The sequence below is a fragment of the Somniosus microcephalus genome, unplaced genomic scaffold (genome assembly GCF_052327205.1).
Source record: "Somniosus microcephalus isolate GS21.2 unplaced genomic scaffold, FLI_Smic_1.0 unresolved_chr9, whole genome shotgun sequence".
In the NCBI taxonomy this organism is placed as follows: Eukaryota; Metazoa; Chordata; class Chondrichthyes; order Squaliformes; family Somniosidae; genus Somniosus; species Somniosus microcephalus.
In genome coordinates this window covers 22,092,807-22,117,139 of record NW_028225187.1, presented here as the reverse complement: position 1 = coordinate 22,117,139, position 24,333 = coordinate 22,092,807, and the positions used below count along the sequence as shown (strand labels likewise).

The 24,333-nt window shown below is 48.6% G+C and overlaps 1 protein-coding gene across 1 annotated transcript in view; it reads right to left on the bottom strand.

The window, feature by feature from the left end:
* LOC147084911 (scavenger receptor cysteine-rich domain-containing protein DMBT1-like) overlaps positions 1–24,333 on the bottom strand; it is a 103,072-nt gene that overhangs the window by 36,522 nt on the left and 42,217 nt on the right. The window contains exons 2-4 of the mRNA XM_085979622.1: positions 14,115–14,228; positions 8,373–8,408; positions 1–20 (exon numbers count right to left, since the gene is read on the bottom strand). The exon at positions 1–20 is cut by the window's left edge and continues 298 nt beyond it. Coding sequence (XP_085835748.1) covers positions 1–20; positions 8,373–8,408; positions 14,115–14,142 — 84 coding nt within the window. The 5' untranslated portion in view covers positions 14,143–14,228. The remainder of the gene's footprint in view (positions 21–8,372; positions 8,409–14,114; positions 14,229–24,333) is intronic.

Genomic DNA, 24,333 nt, shown 5'->3' with positions numbered 1-24,333 from the left:
CAGTCTCAGCTGAAAGGTCTCTGACGAGAAATCGGAGAAGGAAAAGTGAACAACTTGATCATAGCCGAGACTGCGGCTGATATCTCAGACGCTCGAAAGAGTATTTCACCTTGTTAACATCTTGCAATTATATCAGACCCTGGTGAGACCACAGCTGGAGTACTGTGTACAGTTTTGGTCTCCTTACCTAAGAAAGGAGATACTTGCCATAGAGGAAGGTTCACCAGACGTGAGTACAGGAGCAAGGGTGTCTTACTACAGTTGTACTGGGCCTTGGTGAGTCCACACCTGGAGTACTGTGTGTTGTGTATGTAATATGTGTGCTACTTTGAACCTATGGACAGGACTGCACTACTTGTAGGGCGTAGTGATACGCAGTACCACTCCTGGCCATAGGGGTATAAATAGTACTGTGGGTACTGATCTCCCCTCAGTTCCCGCCTGTGGGCATGAAGTAAAGACCTACGTATAGTCCCTACCTCCAACCAGTAAAGACCTGTTTGAGTTATACGTTTAAGTCTTTGTGTTAATTGTTCAATACAATACACATACTTAACACTGTGTGCAGTTTTGGTCTCCTTATCCAAGGAAGGACATACTTGCCATAGAGGGAGTGCAACAAAGGTTCACCAGACTGATTCCTGGGATGGCAGGACTGTCGTATGAGGAGAGTTTGGGTCGACTAGGCCTGTATTCACCAGAGTTTAGAAGGATGAGAGGGGATTGTGTTAAGTATGTGTATTGTATTGAACAATTAACACAAAGACTTAAACGTATAACTCAAACAGGTCTTTACTGGTTGGAGGTAGGGACTGCACATAGGTCTTTACTTCATGCCCACAGGCGGGAACTGAGGGGAGATCAGTACTCACAGTACTATTTATACCCCTATGGCCAGGAGTGGTACTGCGTATCACTACGCCCTACAAGTAGTGCAGTCCTGTCTATAGGTTCAAAGTAGCACACATATTACATACACAACATTCCTCCCTTCCTAGCTTTACAGTCATCTCCCCATTTAACATAACGTAATAACATATATACATATATAACTTCAGGTTTACATAACAGAATAACATAGATACATAGATAACTTCATGTCAAAACAGATCACAGATTCAGTCTCTGCGGAAAACAGTTCACAGATTCAATCTCTGTGGTGTAGTCGGTTCACGTTGCTGGAGTGACTCATTCAATAGTCCTTCCATGGATTTAACAGTTTGAACTTCCGAACTGAATTGGCTCAGTTCGGAGGGACCACGTGTGTGATCTGGTAGAGGTAATAATGGTTCAGATGGGTCATCTTCTGTTTCGACTTTTCCTTTTCTGCTTCTTGGAGACTCTCTGGGCTCCACTGTCAGCTGCCAGCTGCATGCGCAGTTCCTCCTTCTCTTCCTCCTTTTTCCGTAGTAGAGCCACCTTCTCCCGATGTTCCGTAGACTTTCGGTGCTCCTCCATGATTTCTGTATGGTGGGAGTCGAAGTTACAAGTTGGGCAGGACAGGACATAGTAATATTCGGTGTCGTCCTGATCTAGGCCAGCGAGAGGGTCTTCTATTTCCTCCATACCCAGCTGGGTGTTAGCCAGCTTTTGTTCCAAGTCCAGACATCTTTCCTGAAGAGACTTCTTCATGCGTACCTCTTCATCCAGCTTTTTCTGGGCTTTCAGCAAGTCGTTTACTAATGACCTCATTTGAGATTTTACTACTTCAACTTCTTTTGGAGATTGATTGATCGGACTATTCAATCCCTCTACCGGAGCAGCTGTTTCAGCGGTCTGTTGTTCTACGTTGACGTGAGTCAGCGTACTTTTGGCATCCAAGGGCTGCTCTGTTGCAGTCATCTCAGTCTGTGTTGCCACCTCAGCTCTTCCAATAACCTTTGAGAGCTCCGAACCCCTTTCGTTTGAATATTGAAGTTCGTGTTCAAGTTTTTCCCATTTCAGAGTCCTGTCCTTCAGCATATGCAGGAGTTGGCTGACCGTTAACTCCTCTGACATCAGACGTTTTGTGTGCTCCTGCTCCATTTTCTCCATCAGCTGCTTCTGTTGTCTTTCCAGATTCTCCAACTCTATATCAAAGAACTCTTTCGTTGCATTCAACTCTTGCTCAAAACGGCGAAGCATTTGTTCTAATTGCTGTTGTAGTTTGAAATGGAGTTGAGTTCGAGCCCGGTGTCCCTCAGAAATGGGCACATCAGTAGACTTGCCAGACTCAGAATCCACAGTTAAACTATGTTGTTGTTGCTCAGTGGAATTCTGTGCTGAAACTTTGTCTTTTGCACCTGAGTTGGGCTTACCATCATCCGTTCCAGAGTCTGGGCCGACTATCTTCACCGAGTTCTCACTCGTTATTGTTTGTAGGAAATGCCAGTCCATATTCATTTTCCTAATCCACTCCCGTCCTAGTAGTGGAGGACCTCCTTCAGATATCACATATAAGTCCATTATTTGACTGTCTTCGCCCTTGTGGACCACTGCAACCTCTATTTTCCTGATGGGGTACACTCTTTGCCCCGTGTATGTTTCCAATATAATCCCCGTATCCTGTAGGGGAATATGTTGGAATAACTTTCCGTAATCTTTCTTATTTATGACCGTCAATGCCGATCCAGTGTCCAATTCCAGTTTTACTTGGACTCCTATCTGAAGAGTGACCCAAATTGTCTGGAGGTCTGCACCCTTACCAGCGTTGAGTACTCTTAAGCTAGCCAGTTCATTACTGCTAGCGTCTGAATCGGACTCCTGTTCGGTCACCTTGTGTACCTTTGCGTATTTTCCTTGCGGTGACTTCTTGTTGCTGGTCTTCTTCGCTGACCTGCATACTCTAGCTATATGTCCAAGCCTACCACAATTTCTACATTCTTGGTTTTTAAACCAACACTGGTTCTGATCATGCGTTGTCTTTCCACAACGATAACATTTGCCAGAACTCACACCCAATTTGTGTGCACTGAGCTCCGGTGACCGTAGCTGCATTACTGCCGTGCCTCTCGCTGCGGCTTCGTGTGCTGCTGCCATAGTGACCGCCTTCTCAAGCGTCAGCTCATTCTCCTCGAGCAGTCGCTTTTGTATGGAGTGGTGAATTGAAATGACAGGCGACCGGAAGCTCGGGGTCACCCTTACGGACTGAACGGAGGTGTTCCGCAAAGCGGTCACCCAATCTGCGTTTGGTCTCCCCAATGTAGAGGAGACCGCATCGTGAGCAGCGAATACAGTATACTAGATTGCGAGAAGTACAAGTAAATCGCTGTTTCACCTGGAAGGGGTGTTTGGGGCCCTGGACAGTTCATTTCAATTCACCGCTCCATTCCCACTCGGACCTCACCGTCCTTGGCCTCTTGTACTGTTCCACGGAAGCTCAACGTAAACTCGAGGAACAGCACCTCATCTTCCGATTAGGCAGTCTGCAGCCTTCCGGACTCAATATCGAGTTCAACAATTTCAGATCATAACCTCGGCCCCTATTTCATTTTTACTTATATTTTTCCACTCCTTTCCTCCCCCCCCCTTTTCCTTTTGTTTCTCTCTCACACCTGGCAGCTATCTTTTGCCCTGCCAGTACACTTTACACCTAATCCCAGCCTATTACCATCTCGTCTAGCTTCTAATCTCTTTTACTTCTTTTGGTTCTTTTATTCTTTTGTCCGATCGCAGCCCTGCCTTCGATCTAGTTCCTTTTCTCTCCAGTTTTGAAGAAGGGTCAAGCCCGAAACGTCAACTCAAATTTATCTCCACGGATGTTGCCTGACCTGCTGAGTTTTTCCAGCATTTTCTGTTGTTATTATGGCGTTTCAAGTGCTCATCTAAATGCTTCTTGAATGTTGTGAGGGTTCCTGCCTCTACCACCCTTTCAGGCAGTGAGTTCCAGATTCCAACCACCCTCTGAGTGAAAAAGTTTTTCCTCAAATCCCCCTCTAAACCTCCTGCCCCTTACCTTGAAACTATGACCCCTGGTTATTGACCCCTCTACTAAGGGGAAAAGTTCCTTTTTATCTACCCTATCTATGCCCCTCATAATTTTGTACACCTCAATCAGGTCCCCCCTCAGCCTTCTCTGCTCTAAGAAAAACAACCCCAGCCTGTCCAGTCTCTCTTCATAGCTGAAGCGCTCCAGCCCAGGTAACATCCTGGTGAATCTCCTCTGCACCCTCTCCAATGCAATCACATCCTTCCTATAGTGTGGCGACCAGAACTGCACACAGCATTCCAGCTGTGGCCTAACCAGCGTTTTGTACAGCTCCATCATAACCTCCCTGCTCTTATATTCTATGCCTTGACTAATGAAGGCAAGTATCCCATATGCCTTTTTAACCTCCTTATCTACCTGTCCTGCTGCCTTCAGGGATCTATGTACATGCACACCAAGGTCCCTCTGATCCTCTGTCCTTCCTAGGATCCGACCATTCATTGTGTATTCCCTTGCCTTGTTGGTCATCACCTCACACTTTTCAGGGTTAAATTCCATTTGCCACTGTTCTGCCCATCTAACCAACCCATCTATATCGTCCTGTAGCCTGAGGCACCTCTCGCTATTTACCACTCCACCAATGTTCCTGTCATCTGCGAACTTACTGACCATACCTCCTACATTCATATCTGAATCATTAATGTACACTACAAACAGCAAAGGACCCAGCACTGATCCCTGCGGTACACCACTGGACACAGGCTTCCAGTCACCAAAACAACCTTCGACCATCACCCTCTGCCTCCTGCCACTAAGCCAATTTTGGATCCAATGTGCCAAATTGCCCTGGATCCCATGGGCTCTTACCTTCTTGACCAGTCTCCCATGTGGGACTTTGTCAAATGCCTTACAGAAGTCCATGTAGACCACATCAACTGCACTACCCTCATCCACACAGGCTTCCTTGATTCTCAGTCTCTTCCATCTCTTCCTGGGATGAAGGCAGAGAGAGTTTGATCTAACACTAATTGAGGGGGTGCTATTCGTTCTTTAGTGTGTTTGTAATTGTATCAGCGAGCAAGAATTTATCAATTATTGGCCAGTTACGAAGCTGAGCCAGATCTCCACCCAAAGAACACTAACAACAAAACTCTGCATTTACATAGCGCCTTTCACATAGTCAGTCTTCCCAGGTGCTTCACAGGTAGCTGTTATCAAATAAGACACATATGGCAACAAGAGCAGGTCAGAGGCTGGGTATTCTGCGGTGAGTGTCTCACCTCCTGACTCCCCAAAGCCTTTCCACCATCTACAAGGCACAAGTCAGGAGTGTGATGGAATACTCTCCACTTGCCTGGATGAGTGCAGCTCCAACAACACTCGAGGAGCTCGACACCATTCAGGATAAAGCAGCCCACTTGATCGGCACCCCATCCACCACCTTAAACATTCACTCCCTCCACCACCGGCGCACCGTGGCTGCAGTGTGTACCATCTACAAGATGCACTGCAGCAACTCGCCAAGGCTTCTTCGGCAGCACCTCCGAAACCCGCGACCTCTTCCACCTCGAAGGACAAGGGCAGCAGGTGCATGGGAACACCACCACCTCCAAGTTCCCCTCCAAGTCACACACCATCCTGACATGGAAATATATTGGACAATCCTTCATCGTCGCTGGGTCAAAATCCTGGAACTCCCTCCCTAACAGCGCTGTGGGAGCACCTTCACCACACGGACTGCAGCGGTTCAAGAAGGCGGCTCACCGCCACCTTCTCAAGGGCAATTAGGGATGGGCAATAAATGATGGCCTCGCCAGCGACGCCCACATAGAAACATAGAAACATAGAAGATAGGAGCAGGAGTAGACCATTTGACCCCTCGAGCCTGCTCCGCCATTTAATGAGATCATGGCTGATCATCCAAATTCAGACCCCTGTCCCTGCCTTCTCCCCATATCCCTTGATCCCTTTAGCCTGAAGAAATATATCTAACTCCTTCTTGAATATATTTAATGAATTGGCCTCCATTGCCTTCTGTGGTAGAGAATTCCACAGGTTCACCACTCTCTGGGTGAAGAAATTCCTCCTCATCTCAGTCCTAAATGGCTTACCCCTTATCCTTAGACTGTGACCCCTGGTTCTGGACTCCCCCGCCATCGGGAACACCCTTCATGCATCTAGTCTATCTAGTCCTGTTAGAATTTTATAAGTTTCAATCCCATAAACGAATTTAAAAAAAAGATAGCAGGACAGGTGACCAAAATTTGACTCAGAAACGTAGGTTTTAACATCCTCGGTAATGCCTCCGGAAAATCGCCAGTCTCCAGACCTGCCTCAGCTCATCTGCTGCTGAAACCCTCACCCATGCCTTTGTTACCTCTACACTTGACTATTCCAACACACTCCTGGCTGGCCTCCCACATTCCACCCTACATAAACTTGAGGTCATCCAAAACTCGGCTGCCCGTGTCCTAACTCGCACCGAGTCCCGTTCGCCCATTACCCCCTGTGCTCGGTGACCTACATTGGCTCCTGGTTAAGCAGCGCCTCGATTTCAAAATTCTCATCCTCCTGTTCAAATCCCTCCATGGCCCCTCGCCTCCTCCCTATCTCTGTAACCTCCTCCAGCCCTACAATTCTCATCCTCCTGTTCAAATCCCTCCATGGCCCCTCGCCTCCTCCCTATCTCTGTAACCTCCTCCAGCCCTACAATTCTCATCCTCCTGTTCAAATCCCTCCATGGCCGCGCCCCCTCCCAATCTCTGTAACCTCCTCCAGCCCCTAGAATTCTCATCCTCCTGTTCAAATTCCTGCATGGCCCTCGCCCCCTCCCTATCTCCGTAACCTCCTCCAGCCCCTACAATTCTCATCCTCCTGTTCAAATCCCTCCATGGCCCTCGCCCCCTCCCTATCTCTGTAACCTCATCCACCCCTACAATTCTCATCCTCCTGTTCAAATCCCTCCATGGCCCTCGCCCCCTCCCTATCTCTGTAACCTCCTCCAGCCCTACAACTCTCATCCTCCTGTTCAAATCCCTCCATGGCTCTCGCCCCCTCTCTATCTCTGTAACCTCCTCCAGCCCCTACAATTCTCATCCTCCTGTTGAAATCCCTCCATGGCCCCTCGGCCCATTCCTATCTCTGTAACCTCCTCCAGCCCCTACAATTCTCATCCTCCTGTTCAAATCCCTCCATGGCCCTCACCCCCTCTCTATCACTGTAACCACCTCCAGCCCCTACAATTCTCATCCTCCTGTTCAAATCGCTCCATGGCCCCTCGCCCCCTCCCTATCTCTGTAACCTCCTCCAGCCCTACATTTCTCATCCTCCTGCTCAAATCCCTCCATGGCCCTCGCCCCCTCTCTATCTCTGTAACCTCCTCCAGCCCCTACAATTCTCATCCTCCTGTTCAAATTCCTCCATGGCCCTCGCCCCCTCTCTATCTCTGTAACCTCCTCCAGCCCCTACAATTCTCATCCTCCTGTTCAAATCGCTCCATGGCCCTCGCCCCCTCACTATCTCTGTAACCTCCTCCAGCCCTACAATTCTCATTCTCCTGTTCAAATCCCTCCATGGCCGTCGCCCCCTCCCTATCTCTGTAACCTCCTCCAGCCCCTATCATTCTCATCCTCCTGTTCAAATCCCTCCATGGCCCTCGCCCCCTCCCTATCTCTGTAACCTCCTCCAGCCCTACAATTCTCATCCTCCTGTTCAAATCCCTCCATGGCCCCTCGCGCCCTCCCTATCTCTGTAACCTCCGCCAGCCCCTACAATTCTCATCCTCCTGTTCAAATCCCTCCATGGCCCTCGCCCCCTCCCTATCTCTGTAACCTCCTCCAGCCCTACAACTCTCATCCTCCTGTTCAAATCCCTCCATGGCTCTCGCCCCCTCTCTATCTCTGTAACCTCCTCCAGCCCCTACAATTCTCATCCTCCTGTTCAAATCCCTCCATGGCCCCTCACCCCCTCCCTATCTCTGTAACCTCCTCCAGCCCTACTATTCTCATCCTCCTGTTCAAATCCCTCCATGGCCCCTCGCGCCCTCCCTATCTCTGTAACCTCCTCCAGCCCCTACAATTCTCATCCTCCTGTTCAAATACCTCCATGGCCCTCGCCCCTTCCTATCTCCATAATCTCCTCCAGCCCCACAAGCCCCCGAGATACCTGCGCTCCTCCAATTCTGCCCTCTTGAGCATCCTCGATTATAATCGCTCAATCTTTGGTGGCCGTGCCTTCTGTTGCCGAGGCCCTAAGCTCTGGAATTCCCCGCGTAAATCTCTCCGCCTCGCTACTAGGACCCCGTATGCTTTTTTAACCGCTTTCTCCACCTGCCCTGTACCTTCAACGATTTGTGCGTCTATACCCCCAGGTCGCTCTGTTCATGCACCCCCTGAGCAGGTGTAGGTCTTGCTAATGTGTCAGGAGAAATATTTAGAATCATTTCGTAATATTGCTTGACACCAACCTTCAGCTGCCAATCCTTTCTCCACACCGAAGGGAACTATAGAAAAAGAAATAAGACAGTACACAGTTATCAAACCGGTTAGAGCAAAGCAAAATCCTATGGTGCTGGAACTCTGTAATTGAAATGGAAAATATTGTAAATACTCAGCAGGCCAGGCAGAATCTGTGGGGAGAGAAAACAGAGTGAAGGTTTCAGGTCGATGACCATTCGTTCAAATCCCTCCATGGGAACCTGTGCAGGGAGACAGAGGAAAGGGAAGCAAGGATAGAAGCAAAAGACAGGAAGTCAGAGAAATCAAGGGTGTAAATCAAACATGGCCGCAGTAAACAATGGCCCAGCAATTCGGGTCGGGGGCTTCCCGCGGGTGCGAGCCCCCGACCTGCACTTACCTAGCGCACCGGCCGTTGAGCTGTGGGCCCGCGTGGGATTCCGATCCTGGGCCTCCTCCAACTGCCGGCGTGCAGTGCTTGCGTATCCCAGGGGCGCAGTTAGTTCGATGCGTCCCCTGGGATCACATGGGACGTGGAGAGCCAATGGTAGCAGGGAAATGCCCATTCATAAAATTGACAGGAAGAGCTGTCAAAATTATAAATACTATAAGCCCCAAAACATCACTAAAATTTCAAATAAATTTTTTTTAAATCACATTTTTAAAATAACTATAGATTACATAAAATAACTATTTTAAACAATAATTTAAATTTTTGAAAAAATTAATTACATTTTCTAATGGGGCTAAAAATAAACTTACCTTTCTTTAAAGAACTTAAAAATAATAAACCTGTGGAAAAAATGTTTTAATATTAATTAATTCACCACTGACCTTGTTAAAAGCAGGCCTTGCGCCTGCTTTATAAAAGTGTAACTCCTGGAGACTTACCCTCCCGGAGATACCTGCAAAAAAAACGTAAGTTCCATGCGCACGCGCTGCCTCTCCGGCGCACGCGTTCGACCACTGAACCCTTTCCTTTAAGGGAACAGAAGTTCCGGTTTCCCGCGCATGCACGGACCCGGCACTTCCATTGGGCCTACGGGTGAGTACCCATCGTATACTCACCCGTGGAGACCCAAATTTCTGGGCCAATAATTCTAAAAGGTCTAAGAGTGTTAAAAAAAACAAGCCTGAAGGCTTTGTGTCTTCATGCGAGGTGGATGAATTAGCTGCGCAAATAGATGTAAACAGATATGAGAAAATTGGGATTATGGAAATATGGCTCCAGGGTGACCAAGACTGGGGATTCAACATCCAGGGGTATTCAATATTCAGGAAGGACAGGCAAAAAGGAAAAGGCGGTGGGGTAGCATTGCTGGTTAAAGAGGAGATTAACACAATAGTAAGGAAGGATATTAGCTCTGATGATGTGGAATCTGTATGGGTAGAGCTGAGAAATACCAAGGGGCAGAAAACGTTAGTGGAAGTTGTATACAGACCCCCAAACAGTAATGCCGAGGTTGGGGATGGCATTATATGGGAAATTAGAGATGCGTGCAATAAGGGCACAGCAGTTACCATGGGTGACTTTAATCTACATATAGATTGGCCTAACCAAATTAGTAACAATACTGTGGAAGAGGAATTCCTAGAGTGTATACGGGATGGTTTCCTGGACAAATATGTCGAGGAACCAACTAGAGATCAGGCCATCTTAGAATGGATATTATGTAATGAGAAAGGATTAATTAGAAATCTTGTTGTGCGAGGCCCCTTGGGGAGGAGCGATCATAATATTATAGAATTCTTCATTAAGATGGAGAGTGAAGTATTTGATTCAGCGACTAGGGTACTGAATTTAAATAAAGGAAACTACGATGGTATGAGGCGCGAGTTGGCTAGGATGGATTGGGGAATATTACTTAAAGGGTTGACAGTGAATAGGCAATGGCAAACATTTAAAGATCGCATGGATGAACGACAGAATTTGTTCATCCCTGATTGGCATAAAAATAAAACAAAAAAGGTGACTCAACATTGGCTAAGAAGGGAAATTAGGGATAGCATAAGATCCAAGGAGAGCACATATAAATTGGCCAGAAAAAGCAGCAAACCTGAAGATTGGGAGCAGTTTAGGATTCAGCAAAGGAGGACAAAGGGATTAATTAAGAGGGGGAAAATAGAGTATGAGAGTAAGCTCACAGGGAACATAAAAACTGACTGTAAAAGCTTTTATAAATATGTGAAGAGAAAAAGATTGGTGAAGTCAAGCGTAGGTCCCTTGCAGTCAGAATCACGGGAATTTATAATGGGGAACAAAGACATGGCAGACCAATTAAATACATACTTTGGTTCTGTCTTCACAAAGGAGGACACAAATAAACTCACAGACATGTCGGGGAACGTAGGGTCTAATGAGAGGGAGGAACTGAATGAAATCAGTATTTGTAGGGAAATGGTGTTCGGGAAATTGACGGGATTGAAGGCCGATAAATCCCCAGAGCCTGATAATCTACATCCTAGGGTACTCAAGGAAGTGGCCCTAGAAATATTGATGAATTGCTGGTCATGTTCCAAAATTCTATAGACTCTGGAACAGTTCCAATGGATTGGAGGGTAGCTAATGTAACCCCACTATTTAAAAAAGGTGGTAGAGAAAAAATGGGGAATTATAGACCGGTAAGCCTGACATCGGTAGTGGGGAAAATGCTAGAGTCCATTATAAAAGATGTAATAGCAGAGCGCTTGGAAAACAGTGACAGGATCGGACAAAGTCAACATGGATTTACAAAAGGTAAATCATGCTTGACTAATCTACTGGAATTTTTTGAGGATGTAACTGGTAGAATAGATAAGGGAGAACCAGTGGATGTGGTATATTTGGACTTTCAGAAGGCTTTCGATAAGGTCCTGCATAAGAGACTAGCGTGCAAAGTTAAAGCACATGGGATTGGGGGTAAGGTACTGACTTGGATAGAAAACTGGTTGGCAGACAGGAAGCAAAGAGTTGGAATAAACGGATCTTTTTCCGAGTGGAAGGCAGTGACTAGTGGGGTACCGCAGGGATCAGTGCTAGGACCTCAGTTATTCACAATATATATTAATGATCTAGACAAGAGAACTAGATTTAATATCTCCAAGATTGCAGATGACACAAGGCTGGGTGGAGGATGCAGAGAAACTCCAGTACGGTTTGGGCAGGTTGGGTGATTGGGCCGATGCATGGCGGATGCAGTATAATGTGGATAAATGCGAGGTTATCCACTTCAGTGGCAAAAACAGGAAGGCAGATTATTATCTGAACAGCAATAGAGTGGTAAAAGGGGAAGTGCAACGAGACCTGGGTGTCCTTGTGCACCAGTCGCTGAAGGTAAGCATGCAGGTGCAGCAGGCGGTTAAGAAGGCAAATGGTATGCTGGCCTTCATAGCGAGAGGATTCGAGTACAGGAACAAGGATGTCTTGCTGCAGTTGTACAGGGCCTTGGTGAGACCACACCTTGAGTATTGTGTGCAGTTTTGGTCGCCTTATCTGAGGAAGGATGTTCTTGCCATGGGGGGAGTGCAGCGTAGATTCATCAGACTGATACCTGGGATGGCAGGAATGATGTATGAAGAGAGATTGGGTCGATTAGGCTTATATTTGGTAGAGGTTAGAAGAATGAGAGGAGATCTCATTTAAACGTAAAATTCTAGCAGGACTAGACAGACTAGATGCAGGAAGGATGTTCCCGATGGCGGGGGAGTCCAGAACCAGGGGTCACAGTCTAAAGATAAGGGGTAAGCCATTTCGGACTGAGATGAGGAGGAATTTCTTCACCCAGAGAGTGGTGAACCTGTGGAATTCTCTACCACAGAAGGCAGTTGAGGCCAATTCATTAAATATATTCAAGAAGGAGTTAGATATATTTCTTAAGGATAAGGGATGAAGGAATATCGGGAGAAAGCAGGGACAGGATACTGAGTTTGGATGATCAGCCATGATCACATGAAATGGCGGAGCAGTCTCGAGGGGCCGAATGGCCTACTCCTGCTCCTATCTTCTATGTTTCTATGAAAATGTTAAGAGATGAACAGTCTTCATGCAAGAGCAGAACATAAGAACATAAGAATTAGGAGTCGGCCATTCGGCCCCTCGATCCTGCTCCACCATTCAATAAGATCATGGCTGATCATCAACCTCATCTCCACTTTACAGCCTGATCTCCATATCCCTTGATTCCCCTAGAGTCCAAAAATCTATCGATCTCAGCCTTTAATATACTCAACGACTGAGCCTCCACAGCCCTCTGGGGCAGATAATTCCAAAGATTCACCGCCCTCTGAGTGAAGAAATTCCTCCTCATCTCAGTCCTAAATGGCCGACCCCTTATCCTGAGACTGTGACCCCCCTAGTTCAAGACTCTCCAGCCCAGGGGGAAACAACCTCTCAGCATCTACCCTGTCAATCCCCTTCAGAAGGATGAAAGGGCTGGGTCTCTCTTCTCTTAAAAAAAGAAGGCTGAGGGTTGACCAAATAGAGGTCTTTAAAACTATGAAAGATTTCGATAGAGTGGATGCAGAGACAATGGGCAGGATTTTCATCGGACCGTGGAGGCGGGATTGGAGGCGAGTGGGAGGTTAAAATCCCGTAATCAGGGGTCCCGACCCCATCCCGCCCCCAACCCGCCTCCATGCCAGTTTCAAAGGAGGCGGGTAGCCGCCCCGCACTGGGACCCGCCTCCCCGAGGCGGGAAGGGGATTAGAGCCAATTAACTGCCTGTTAACAGGTAGTTAACAGGCAGTTTTTAGCCTAATCCCTATTTTCATTGTTGAAATGTGGGAAATGTGGGAAATGACGGCTCCGAACCACGTCAAGTTAGCGAGGCGGGCCGTCGGGATGAAGGGCTTGGAGGGGTCGAGATGACCGGTGTTCAGGTGAGTGATGGGTGCGTGTGTTTGGTCTGTGTAAAGTGTTCAAAGAAGTTCCACTAACCTTTACTTACCTTTACAGCCTTCCTTCCTTCAGGTCTCGGGAGTCCCTCATCTCACCGGCACAGAAAGCAGAATGGCTGCCAGCTGTCAAAATCTGCAGCATTCAGCTTTCTGTTCTGGAGAGATCTCTGAATCAGCCTGAGAGGAAGGAATTAACTTGGAGTACAGATTGTCAGAGGTTGTCAGCTTCAAAGAGCTGTCAAACGCTGATATTTCATCTGTCAAAAGGTTTTGACAGATGAAATGTCAATCTGTGACGTCACCTGTTGCCGGGTGGCCCTTAATTGGCCTGCTGAGTCCGCTGGGCGGGCTCGACAAGGTCAATCAAGTTAAAATCGCGTGGGTTGGCCACAACTCGATGGAGGCGGGACTACAACCCCGAAAGTTGTAGTCCCGCCTCCTACCCGCCTCCTCCATGAAAATCCAGCCCAATGTTTCCACTTGATGGGAAGAGCATAACTAGAGGCCATCAATATAAGATCGTCACCAAGAAATCCAATAGGGAATTCAGGAGAAACTTCTTTACCCAGAGAGTGCTGAGAACTTGCTACCTCAGGGAGTGGTTGAGGCAAATAGTATAGATGCATTTAAGGGGAGGCTGGACAAGCATACGAGGGAGATGGGAATAGAGGGTTACGCTGATAGATTTAGATAAGGAAAGGTGGGAGGAGGCTCGAGTGGAGCATAAACGCCGCCACAGACTGGTTGGGCCGAATGGCCTCTTACTGTGCCGTATATCCTACGAATTAATAAATGCATCTCCTTCGAAGCTGGCATGCTCTCCGGACTTCAGATAGTTCTCACGGATATATAAAAAGTCATTTCGTCGGGGTACTCACCAAATGCGAGGAGGACCATCCATATCATCTTCAGCTGGTCTCACACAACGCAATGAGGAGAGTTGATTTTTAACCACGAGAAATTACTCTTGCTTTTAGTGGTCCTGCGCAAATCTGCAACGGAGAGCGGACAGCCGTAGGTATTCAGGCAGCGAGATACAAACGCAAAGCTACTGAGATGCCTTACTGAATGGCTGCACCATCAGTGCTCATCAGAACATAAGAACATAAGAATTAGGAGCAGGAGTCGGCCATTCAGCCCCTCGAGCCTGCTCCGCCATTCAATAAGATCATGGCTGATTTTCAACCACAACTCCACTTTCCCGCCCGATCTCCATATCCCTCGATTCCCCTAGAGTCCAAAAATCTCTCGAGCTCAGCCTTGAATATACTCAACGACTGAGCCTCCACAGCCCTCTGGGGCAGATAATTCCAAAGATTCATCGCCCTCTGAGTGAAGAAATTCCTCCTCATCTCAGTCCTCAATGGCCGACCCCTTATCCTGAGACTGTGACCCCTAGTTCTAGACTCTCCAGCCAGGGGGAAACAACCTCTCAGCATCTACCCTGTCAATCTCCCTCAGAATCTTATATGTTTCAATGAGATCACCTCTCATTCTTCTAAACTCCAGAGAGTATCGGCCCATTCTACACAATCTCTCATCATAGGACAGCCCTCTCATCCCAGGAATCAATCTAGTGAACCTTCGTTGCACCGCCTCCAAGGCAAGTATCTCCTTCCTTAGATAAGGAGACCAGAACTGTGCACAGTACTCCAGGTGTGGTCTCGCCAAGGCCCTGTACAATTGTAGCAAGACTTCCTCACTCTTATACTCCAATCCCCTTGCAATAAAGGCCAACATGCCATTTGCCTCCCTCATTGCTCGCTGTACCCGCATGCTCGCTTTCTGTGTTTCTTGCACGAGGACACCCAAATCTCTCTGAACACCAACATTTGAAAGTTTCTCACCATTTAAAAAACACTTGGGGGGAAAAGTCAGTATCGCCCCGTTTGGGGGCGCCATTATCGGCCGTGCGCAAAGTTTAGCGCCTGGCGCGAATTATCGCCTCTGACGGCAAATTTGGCTTTTATCACCCCTGGAGGTGATTGGAGCGCTAAATCAGGTGATTCACACCTGTCGTAAGGCGCAAAGGCCGAGGAGCGAGATGCTACCTCAGAGCGCTGGCGAAGCGAGGAAGGGTACATCAAAATGAACCTGCAAAGTGCTGCTCAGTACTCAAAACTGCTTCACACAGCGTTGAATCTCTCCAGAAGTCTCTCTCCCTCTCTCTCTCAGAATGCGTGGTGCAAAAATGTCACAGGCAGGAAGCGGCCGCCTTTAAATAGCGCTCCCCCAGTCCCTTCCCGAATGCAAAACGCTCCCCTCAACCTGTCGTTGCTAGCGGCAGGCGGTAAGGCAGGGGGGCGCCACTCAATATCCGGTCCGGGGCGCTAAGCACTCGACTGACGTCACAATCTGCCGGCGCGGGAGATCGCGGCGGTAGTGATTAGCCCCGCCGCAAGACGTAGAGTTAATTTCGCGAGCGGCGCAAACATCGCCGCGCCCGGGCGCTAGTTGCTTTGCGCCCCAATTGGCGCCCTCTTAAGGCGTTAACGGGAGGCGCAAACAACTGAGTTTTTCCCCCTTTGTTTTTCTATTCTTCCTACCAAAGTGAATAACCTCACATTTCCCTACATTATACTCCATCTGCCCCCTTACTGCCCACTCACTTAGTCTATCTATATCCCTTTGCAGACTCATTGTGCTCACGCTCACTTAGGAACAGGAGGAAGTCATTCAGCCCCTCAAACCTGTCCCGCCATTCAATTAGATCATGGCCGATCTGTACCTTTACTCCATCTACCCGCCTTGACTCCATATCCCTGGATACCCTTCCCCAACAGTTTTGGTCTTCTTACCTAAGGAAGGATATACTTGCCATAGAGGGAGTGCAACGAAGGTTCACCAGACTGCTTCCTGGGATGGGGGGGTTGTCCTATGAGGAGAGATTGAGTAGACTAGGCCTATATTCTCTAGAGTTTAGAAGAATGAGAGGTGATCTCATTGAAACAGACATAATTCTTACAGGGATTGACAGGGTAGATGCTGAGAGGCTGTTTCCCCCTGGCTGGAGAGTCTCGAACCAGGGGTCACAGTCTCAGAATAAGGGGTCGGCCATTGAGGACTGAGATGAGGAGAAATTTCTTCACTCAGAGGGCGGTGAATCTTTGGAATTCTCTACCCCAGAGGGCTGTGGAGGCTCAGTCGTTGAGTATATTCAAGACGGAGATCGATAGATCATTGAATATTAAGGAATCAAGGGATATGGAGATAGTGCAGGAAACTGGAGATAAGGTAGAATATTAGCCATGATCATATTGAATGGCAGAGCAGGTTCGAAGGGCTGAATGGCCTACTCCTGCTCTTATTTCTTATGTTCTTATGTTCTTATCTAGTGAACCAGATGGGCTTTATACGACAATCCGATAGTGTCATGGTGACCAGTACTGACACCAGTTTTTTATTCCAGATTTATTTAATTAGGGTGCCACAGTGGCATAAAGGCCATCATTCCATGACCCTTTTCAATTGTCTATGAGCTTTTAATCATTTATGTAGCTGGACTGCCGTAGGAACGCAGAAACGTCGAAAAATAGGAGCAGGAGTGGGCCATTGGGCCCTTCGAGCCTGCTCCGCCATTTAATATGATCATGGCTGATCCTCTACTACAATACCATATTCCCGCTCTCTCCCCATACCCCCTTGATGCCTTTTGTGTCTAGAAATCTATCTATCTGCTTCTTCAGTATATTCAGTGACTTGGCCTCCACAGCCTTCTGTGGTAGAGAATTCCACAGGTTCACCACCCTCTGAGTGAAGACATTTCTCCTCCTCTCAGTCCTAAATGGCCGACCCCGTATCCTGAGACTGTGACCCCTCGTTCTAGACCCCCCAGCCAGGGGAAACATCCTCCCTGCATCCAGTCTGTCTAGCCCTGTCAGAATTTTATAGGCTTCCACGAGATCCCCCTCTCATTCTTCTAAACTCTAGTGAATACAGGCCTAGTCGACCCAATCTCTCCTCATACGACAGTCCTGCCATCCCAGGAATCAGTCTGGTGAACCTTCGCTGCACTCCCTCTATGGCAAGTATATCCTTTCTTAGGTAAGGAGATCAAAACTGTACACAATACTCCAGGTGTGGTCTCACCAAGGCCCTGTACAACTGTAGTAAGACATCCTTGCTCCTGTACTCAAATCCTCTTGCAATGAAGGCCAACATACCATTTGCCTTCCTAACTGCTTGCTGCACCTGCATGTTTGCTTTCAGTGACCGGTGTACAAGGACACCCAGGTCCCTCGGTACACTTTACTCCTCACGGTAGCTAGTTTATCACCATTTAGAAGATTTGTCTTTCCTGGACCTCACATTCCAGTCCCGATCGGTGCCAACCTGTGGCGATATCCTCAGCTTGCCCTTCCTCTCTTGTGTTCAGAAGGCAACACTGGTTTAGTTGCCTCTCCTAACCGTGCCTAATGGAAGATGGACGATTCGGAATCTCCTGTACCAAAATTAATCAATCAATGACATGAGAAGGGGGCGGACAGACTTCCTGAGAGAGCCTGGAGTGTGTGGATTTGGAAATGACAGCCCACGACATGGGACAACACGCACAATCAATTGGCCCGTAGGAAGTGAGCAGAGTGTAAAACCGCACCGAACTGCGACGTAATTTCCACAGTACATAAAACACAGACGTTTCAAGCATGGCTAGAGGCCAATTGGCCCATCGTGACTGTCCTCTACAGCGAGGCAAAGCTGATCCCACTGCCATGCTCTCCAGAAAAAACCCTCTGTCACAGGAACATAGGGACAGCAGGAGGCCATTCAGCCCCTCGAGCCTGTTCTGCCATTCATAGAGTCATAGATTCATAGAGTTATACCGCACAGAAAGAGGCCCTTCGGCCCGTCGTGTCCGTGCCGGCCATCAAGCCCTGTCTATTCTAATCCCATTTTCCAGCATTTGGTCCGTAGCCTTGTATGCTATGGCGTTTCAAGTGCTCATCTAAATGCTTCTTGAATGTTGTGAGGGTTCCTGCCTCTACCATCCTTTCAGGCAGTGAGTTCCAGATTCCAACCACCCTCTGGGTGAAAAAGTTTTTCCTCAAATCCCCTCTAAACCTCCTGCCCCTTATCTTGAATCTATGCCCCCTGGTTATTGACCCCTCTACTAAGGGGAAAAGTTCCTTTCTATCTACCCTATCTATGCCCCTAATAATTTTGTACACCTCAATCAGGTCCCCCCCTCAGCCTTCTCTGCTCGAAGGAAAACAACCCCAGCCTGTCCAGTCTCTCTTCATAGCTGAAGCGCTCCAGCCCAGGTAACATCCTGGTGAATCTCCTCTGCACCCTCTCCAATGTAATCACATCCTTCCTATAGTGTGACGACCAGAACTGCACACAGTATTCCAGCTGTGGCCTAACTAGCGTTTTGTACAGCTCCATCATAACCTCCCTGCTCTTACATTCTATGAGATCATGGCTGACCTGCGACCTAACTCCATCTACCTGCCTTTGCCTCATATCCCTTAATATCATTGGCCCACAGAAAATCTATCAATCTCAGATTTAAAATTAACAATTGATCCAGCATCAATTGCCGTTTGCGGAGGAGAGTTCCAAACTTCTACCACCCTTTGTGTGTAGAAGTGTTTCCTAACTTCACCCTGAAAGGTCTGGCTCTAATTTTTAGACTTTGCCCCCGAGACCTTGAATCCCCAACCAGCAGAAATAGTTTCTCTGTCGCTACACTATCAGTTCCTCCTTAATATCTTGAAAACTTCGATCAGATCACCCCTTAACCTTCTAAATTCCAAGAAATACAACCCTAGTTTGTGTAATCCCTCCTCGTAACATAACCCTTGGTGTCCAGGTATCATTACATAGAAACATAGAAGATAGGAGCAGGAGTAGGCCATTCGGCCCCTCGAGCCTGCTCCGCCATTCAATGAGATCATGGCTGATCATCCAAATTCAGTACCCTGTCCCTGCCTTCTCCCCATATCCCTTGATCCCTTTAGCCTTAAGAAATATATCCAACTCCTTCTTGAATATATTTAATGAATTGGCCTCAACTGCCTTTCGTGGTAGAGAATTCCATAGGTTCACCACTCTCTGGGTGAAGAAATTCCTCCTCATCTCTGTCCTAAATGGCTTACCCCTTATCCTTAGACTGTGACCCCTGGTTCTGGACTCCCCCGCCTTCAGGAACATCCTTCCTGCATCTAGTCTGTCTAGTCCTGTTAGAATTTTATAAGTTTCAATGAGATCCTCTCTCATTCTTCTAAACTCTAGCGAATATAAGCCTAATTGACCCAATCTCTCTTCATACGTCATTCCTGCCATCCCAGGTATCAGTCTGGTGAATCTTCGCTGCACTCCTTCCATGGCAAGAACATCCTTCCTCAGATAAGGCGACCAAAACTGCACACAATACTCAAGGTGTGGTCTCAACAAGGCCCTGTACAACTGCAGCAAGACATACTTGTTCCTGTACTCAAACCCTCTCGCTACGAAGGCCAACATACCATTTGCCTTCTTAACCGCCTGCTGCACCTGCATGCTTACCTTCAGCGACTGGTGCACAAGGACACCCAGGTCTCGTTGCACTTCCCCTTCTCCCAATCTATTGCCGTTCAGATAATAATCTGCCTTCCTGTTTTTGCCACCGAAGTGGATAACCTCACATTTATCCACATTATACTGCATCTGCCATGCATCTGCCCAATCACCCAACCTGTCCAAATCATACTGGAGTTTCTCAGCATCCTCCTCACAGCACACACGCCCACCCAGCTTTGTGTCGTCTGCAAACTTGGAGATATTACATCTAGCTCCCTCGTCTAGATCATTTATATATATTGTGAATAGCTGGGGTCCAAGCGCCGATCCCTGTGGAACGCCACTAGACACTGCCTGCCACTCGGAAAAAGACCCGAGTTTATCATTCATGTAAACCTACGCTGCACTCCCTCCAAGGCCAATAGGTCCTTCCTAAGGTGTGGTGCCCAGAACTGCTCACACTGCTCCAGGTCGTCATCATACGTGCCTTCACCCTGTTCCCTTTGAGGATCTGTATGAAGTGGTGGAAGGATTTCTGGCCGCGATTAACGCTCCTTCCGTGACCGTAACCATCTTCGTACCAGCCATTAGGGCGGTTAGTCCTATGGCGGGAGGGTTTTACGGGCTCCCACAACCCATACGAGGTGGGGGGGCCACCCATACCCACGGATGCAAGTATCCCGCTGGATGTCAAACCAGAATTTAGAGCCGGAGCTCCGACTCCACTTGTCGGGACTGTCTGGAACGGGGTTCGAAACCCTACACCTTCTGGCCCAGCGGCGGGGATGCTACCGCTACGCCAAAGGCCCACTCCCAGTGCTCCAGGTGTGATCTAACCAGGGCTTTGTACAGCTGCAGCATAACTTCTACCCCCTTGAATTCTGGTCCTCCAGATATAAAGGCCAGTATTCCATTAGGCTGTTTCATTACTTTCTGTACCTGTTCATGACATTTTAATGATCTCTGCACCTGGACACCCCAAGTGTCTTTGGACCTCCACTGTTTTCAGCTTTTTATCATTTAGGAAGTTCCCTGTTCTGTCCTTTTTAGGTCCAAAGTGGATGATCTCAAATTTGCATACATTGAAATCCATTTGCCGCAGTTTTGCCCATTCACTTAACCTGTCGATATCCCTCTGTAACATTATTCTTCCGTCTACACTGCCTACAGTGCCGCCGACCTTGGTATCATATTCTGCTTCGAATCGCCATCCGAGCTTTCCCTCAATCAATGAAATATCTGTGCCACAGCTATTCCCGCTGTAAGACATCCCATTTTCTAAAATGTCTCGGGATCAACATAACTCTTATAACGGCTCGTCACACGTATGAGGAGAGATTGTGTCGATTGGGCTTATAATCACTGGAGCTTAGAAGATTGAGAGGGGATCTCATCGAAACCTATAAAATTCTGTCAGGTCTGGACAGACTAGATGCAGGAAGGATGTTTCTGATGGCCGGGGAGTCCAGAACCAGGGGTCATAGTCTAAGGTAAGGGGTAAGCCATTTAGGACTGAAATGAGGAGGAATTTCTTCACCCAGAGAGTGGTGAACCTGTGGAATTCTCTGCCACAGAAGGCGGTGGAGGCCAATTCATTAAATATATTCAAGAAAGAGTTGGATATATTTCTTGAGGCTAAAGGGATCAAGGGATATGGGGAAAAGGCAGGGACAGGGTACTGAATTTGGATGATCAGCCATGATCTCATTGAATGGCGGAGCAGGCTCGAAGGGCCGAATGGCCTACTCCTGCTCCTATCTTCTATGTTTATATGTTTCTATTTTCAACAACCACTTGTCACTGAATCGCCAACAAAGTAGTCTTTCCTTCCTGCCCCATTCAAAGTTTCTCTCGTTCAGTATGTAAACTAAAAAATATATACATTCCCGATTAAAGTTCGGCTTAACAGTTTGACCTCCAATACAAATATTACCAATAGTTAGAGTATTTCCCGTGAACATGAATTTCTTAAATATTTCATCATCCTGGTAGTTTTGCCAAGCCCTCCATGTCCCCTCGCCCCCTCCCTATCTCTGTAACCTCCTCCAGCCCCTACAATTCTCATCCTCCTGATCAAATCCCTCCATGGCCCCTCGCCCCCTCCCTATCTCTGTAACCTCCTCCAGCCCCTACAATACTCATCCTCCTGTTCAAATCCCTCCATGGCCCCTCGCCCCCTCCCTATCTCTGTAACCTCCTCCAGCCCTACAATTCTCATCCTCCTGATCAAATCCCTCCATGGCCCCTCGCCCCCTCCCTATCTCTGTAACCTCCTCCAGCCCTACAATTCTCATCCTCCTGTTCAAATCCCTCCATGGCCCCTCGCCCCCTCCCTATCTCTGTAACCTCCTCCAGCCCCTACAATTCTCATCCTCCTGTTCAAATCCCTCCATGGCCCTCGCCCCCCTCCCAATCTCTGTAACCTCCTCCAGCCCCTACAATTCTCATCCTCCTGTTCAAATCCCTCCATGGTCCCTCGGCCCTCCCTATCTCTGTAACCTCCTCCAGCCCCTACAATTCTCATCCTCCTGTTGAAATCCCGCCATGGCCCCTCGCCCCCTCCCTATCTCTGTAACCTCCTCCAACCCCTACAATTCTCATCCTCCTGTTCAAATCTCTCCATGGCCCTCGCCCCCTCCCTATCTCTGTACCCTCCTCCAGCCCTACAATTCTCATCCTCCTGTTCAAATCCCTCCATGGCCCCTCGCCCCCTCCCTATCTGTGTAACCTCCTCCAGCCCCTACAATTCTCATCCTCCTGTTCAAATCCCTCCATGGCCCCTCGCCCCCTCCCTATCTCTGTAACCTCCTCCAGTCCCTACAATTCTCATCCTCCTGTTCAAATCCCTCCATGGCCCTCGCCCCCTCCCTATCTCTGTAATCTCCTCCAGCCCTACAATTCTCATCCTCCTGTTCAAATCCCTCCATGGCCCTCGCCCCCTCCCTATCTCTGTAACCTCCTCCAGCCCCTACAATTCTCATCCTCCTGTTCAAATCCCTCCATGGCCCTCGCCCCCTCCCTATCTCTGTAACCTCCTCCAGCTCTACAATTCTCATCCTCCTGTTCAAATCCCTCCATGGCCCTCGCCCCCTCCCTATCTCTGTAACCTCCTCCAGCCCCTACAATTCTCATCCTCCTGTTCAAATCCCTCCATGGTCCCTCGGCCCTCCCTATCTCTGTAACCTCCTCCAGCCCCTACAATTCTCATCCTCCTGTTCAAATCCCTCCATGGCCCCTCGCCCCCTCCCTATCTCTGTAACCTCCTCCAGCCCCTACAATTCTCATCCTCCTGTTCAAATTCCTCCATGGTTCTCGCCCCCTCCCTATCTCTGTAACCTCCTCCAGCCCCTACAATTCTCATCCTCCTGTTCAAATCCCTCCATGGCCCCTCGCCCCCTCCCTATCTCTGTAACCTCCTCCAGCCCCTACAATTCTCATCCTCCTGTTCAAATCCCTCCATGGCCCTCGCCCCCTCCCTATCTCTGTAACCTCCTCCAGCCCCTACAAATCCCATCCTCCTGTTCAAATCCCTCCATGGCCCTCGCCCCCTCCCTATCTCTGTAACCTCCTCCAGCCCCTACAAATCCCATCCTCCTGTTCAAATCCCTCCATGGCCCTCGCCCCCTCCCTATCTCTGTAACCTCCTCCAGCCCCTACAATTCTCATCCTCCTGTTCAAATCCCTCCATGGCCCTCGCCCCCTCCCTATCTCTGTAATCTCCTCCAGTCCCTACAAATCCCATCCTCCTGTTCAAATCCCTCCATGGCCCTCGGCCCCTCCCTATCTCTGTAACCTCCTCCAGCCCCTACAAATCCCATCCTCATGTTCAAATCCCTCCATGGCCCTCGCCCCCTCCCTATCTCTGTAACCTCCTCCAGCCCCTACAAATCCCATCCTCCTGTTCAAATCCCTCCATGGCCCTCGCCCCCTCCCTATCTCTGTAACCTCCTCCAGCCCCTACAAATCCCATCCTCATGTTCAAATCCCTCCATGGCCCTCGCCCCCTCCCTATCTCTGTAACCTCCTCCATCCCTACAATTCTCATCCTCCTGTTCCAATCCCTCCATGGCCCTCGCTCCCTCCCTATCTCTGTAACCTCCTCCAGCCCCTCCAAATCCCATCCTCCTGTTCAAATCCCTCCATGGCCCTCGCCCCCTCCCTATCTCTGTAACCTCCTCCAGCCCTACAATTCACATCCTCCTGTTCAAATCCCTCCATGGCCCTCGCCCCTCCCTATCTCTGTAACCTCCTCCAGCCCCTACAATTCTCATCCTCCTGTTCAAATCCCTCCATGGCCCTCGCTCCCTCCCTATCTCTGTAATCTCCTCCAGCCCCTACAATTCTCATCCTCCTGTTCAAATCCCTCCATGGCCCTCACCCCCTCCCTATCTCTGTAACCTCCTCCAGCCCCTACAATTCTCATCCACCTGTTCAAATCCCTCCATGGCCCCTCACCCCCTCCCTATCTCTGTAACCTCCTCCAGCTCCTACAATTCTCATCCTCCTGTTCAAATCCCTCCATGGCCCTCGCCCCCTCCCTATCTCTGTAACCTCCTCCAGCCCTACAATTCTCATCCTCCTGTTCAAATCCCTCCA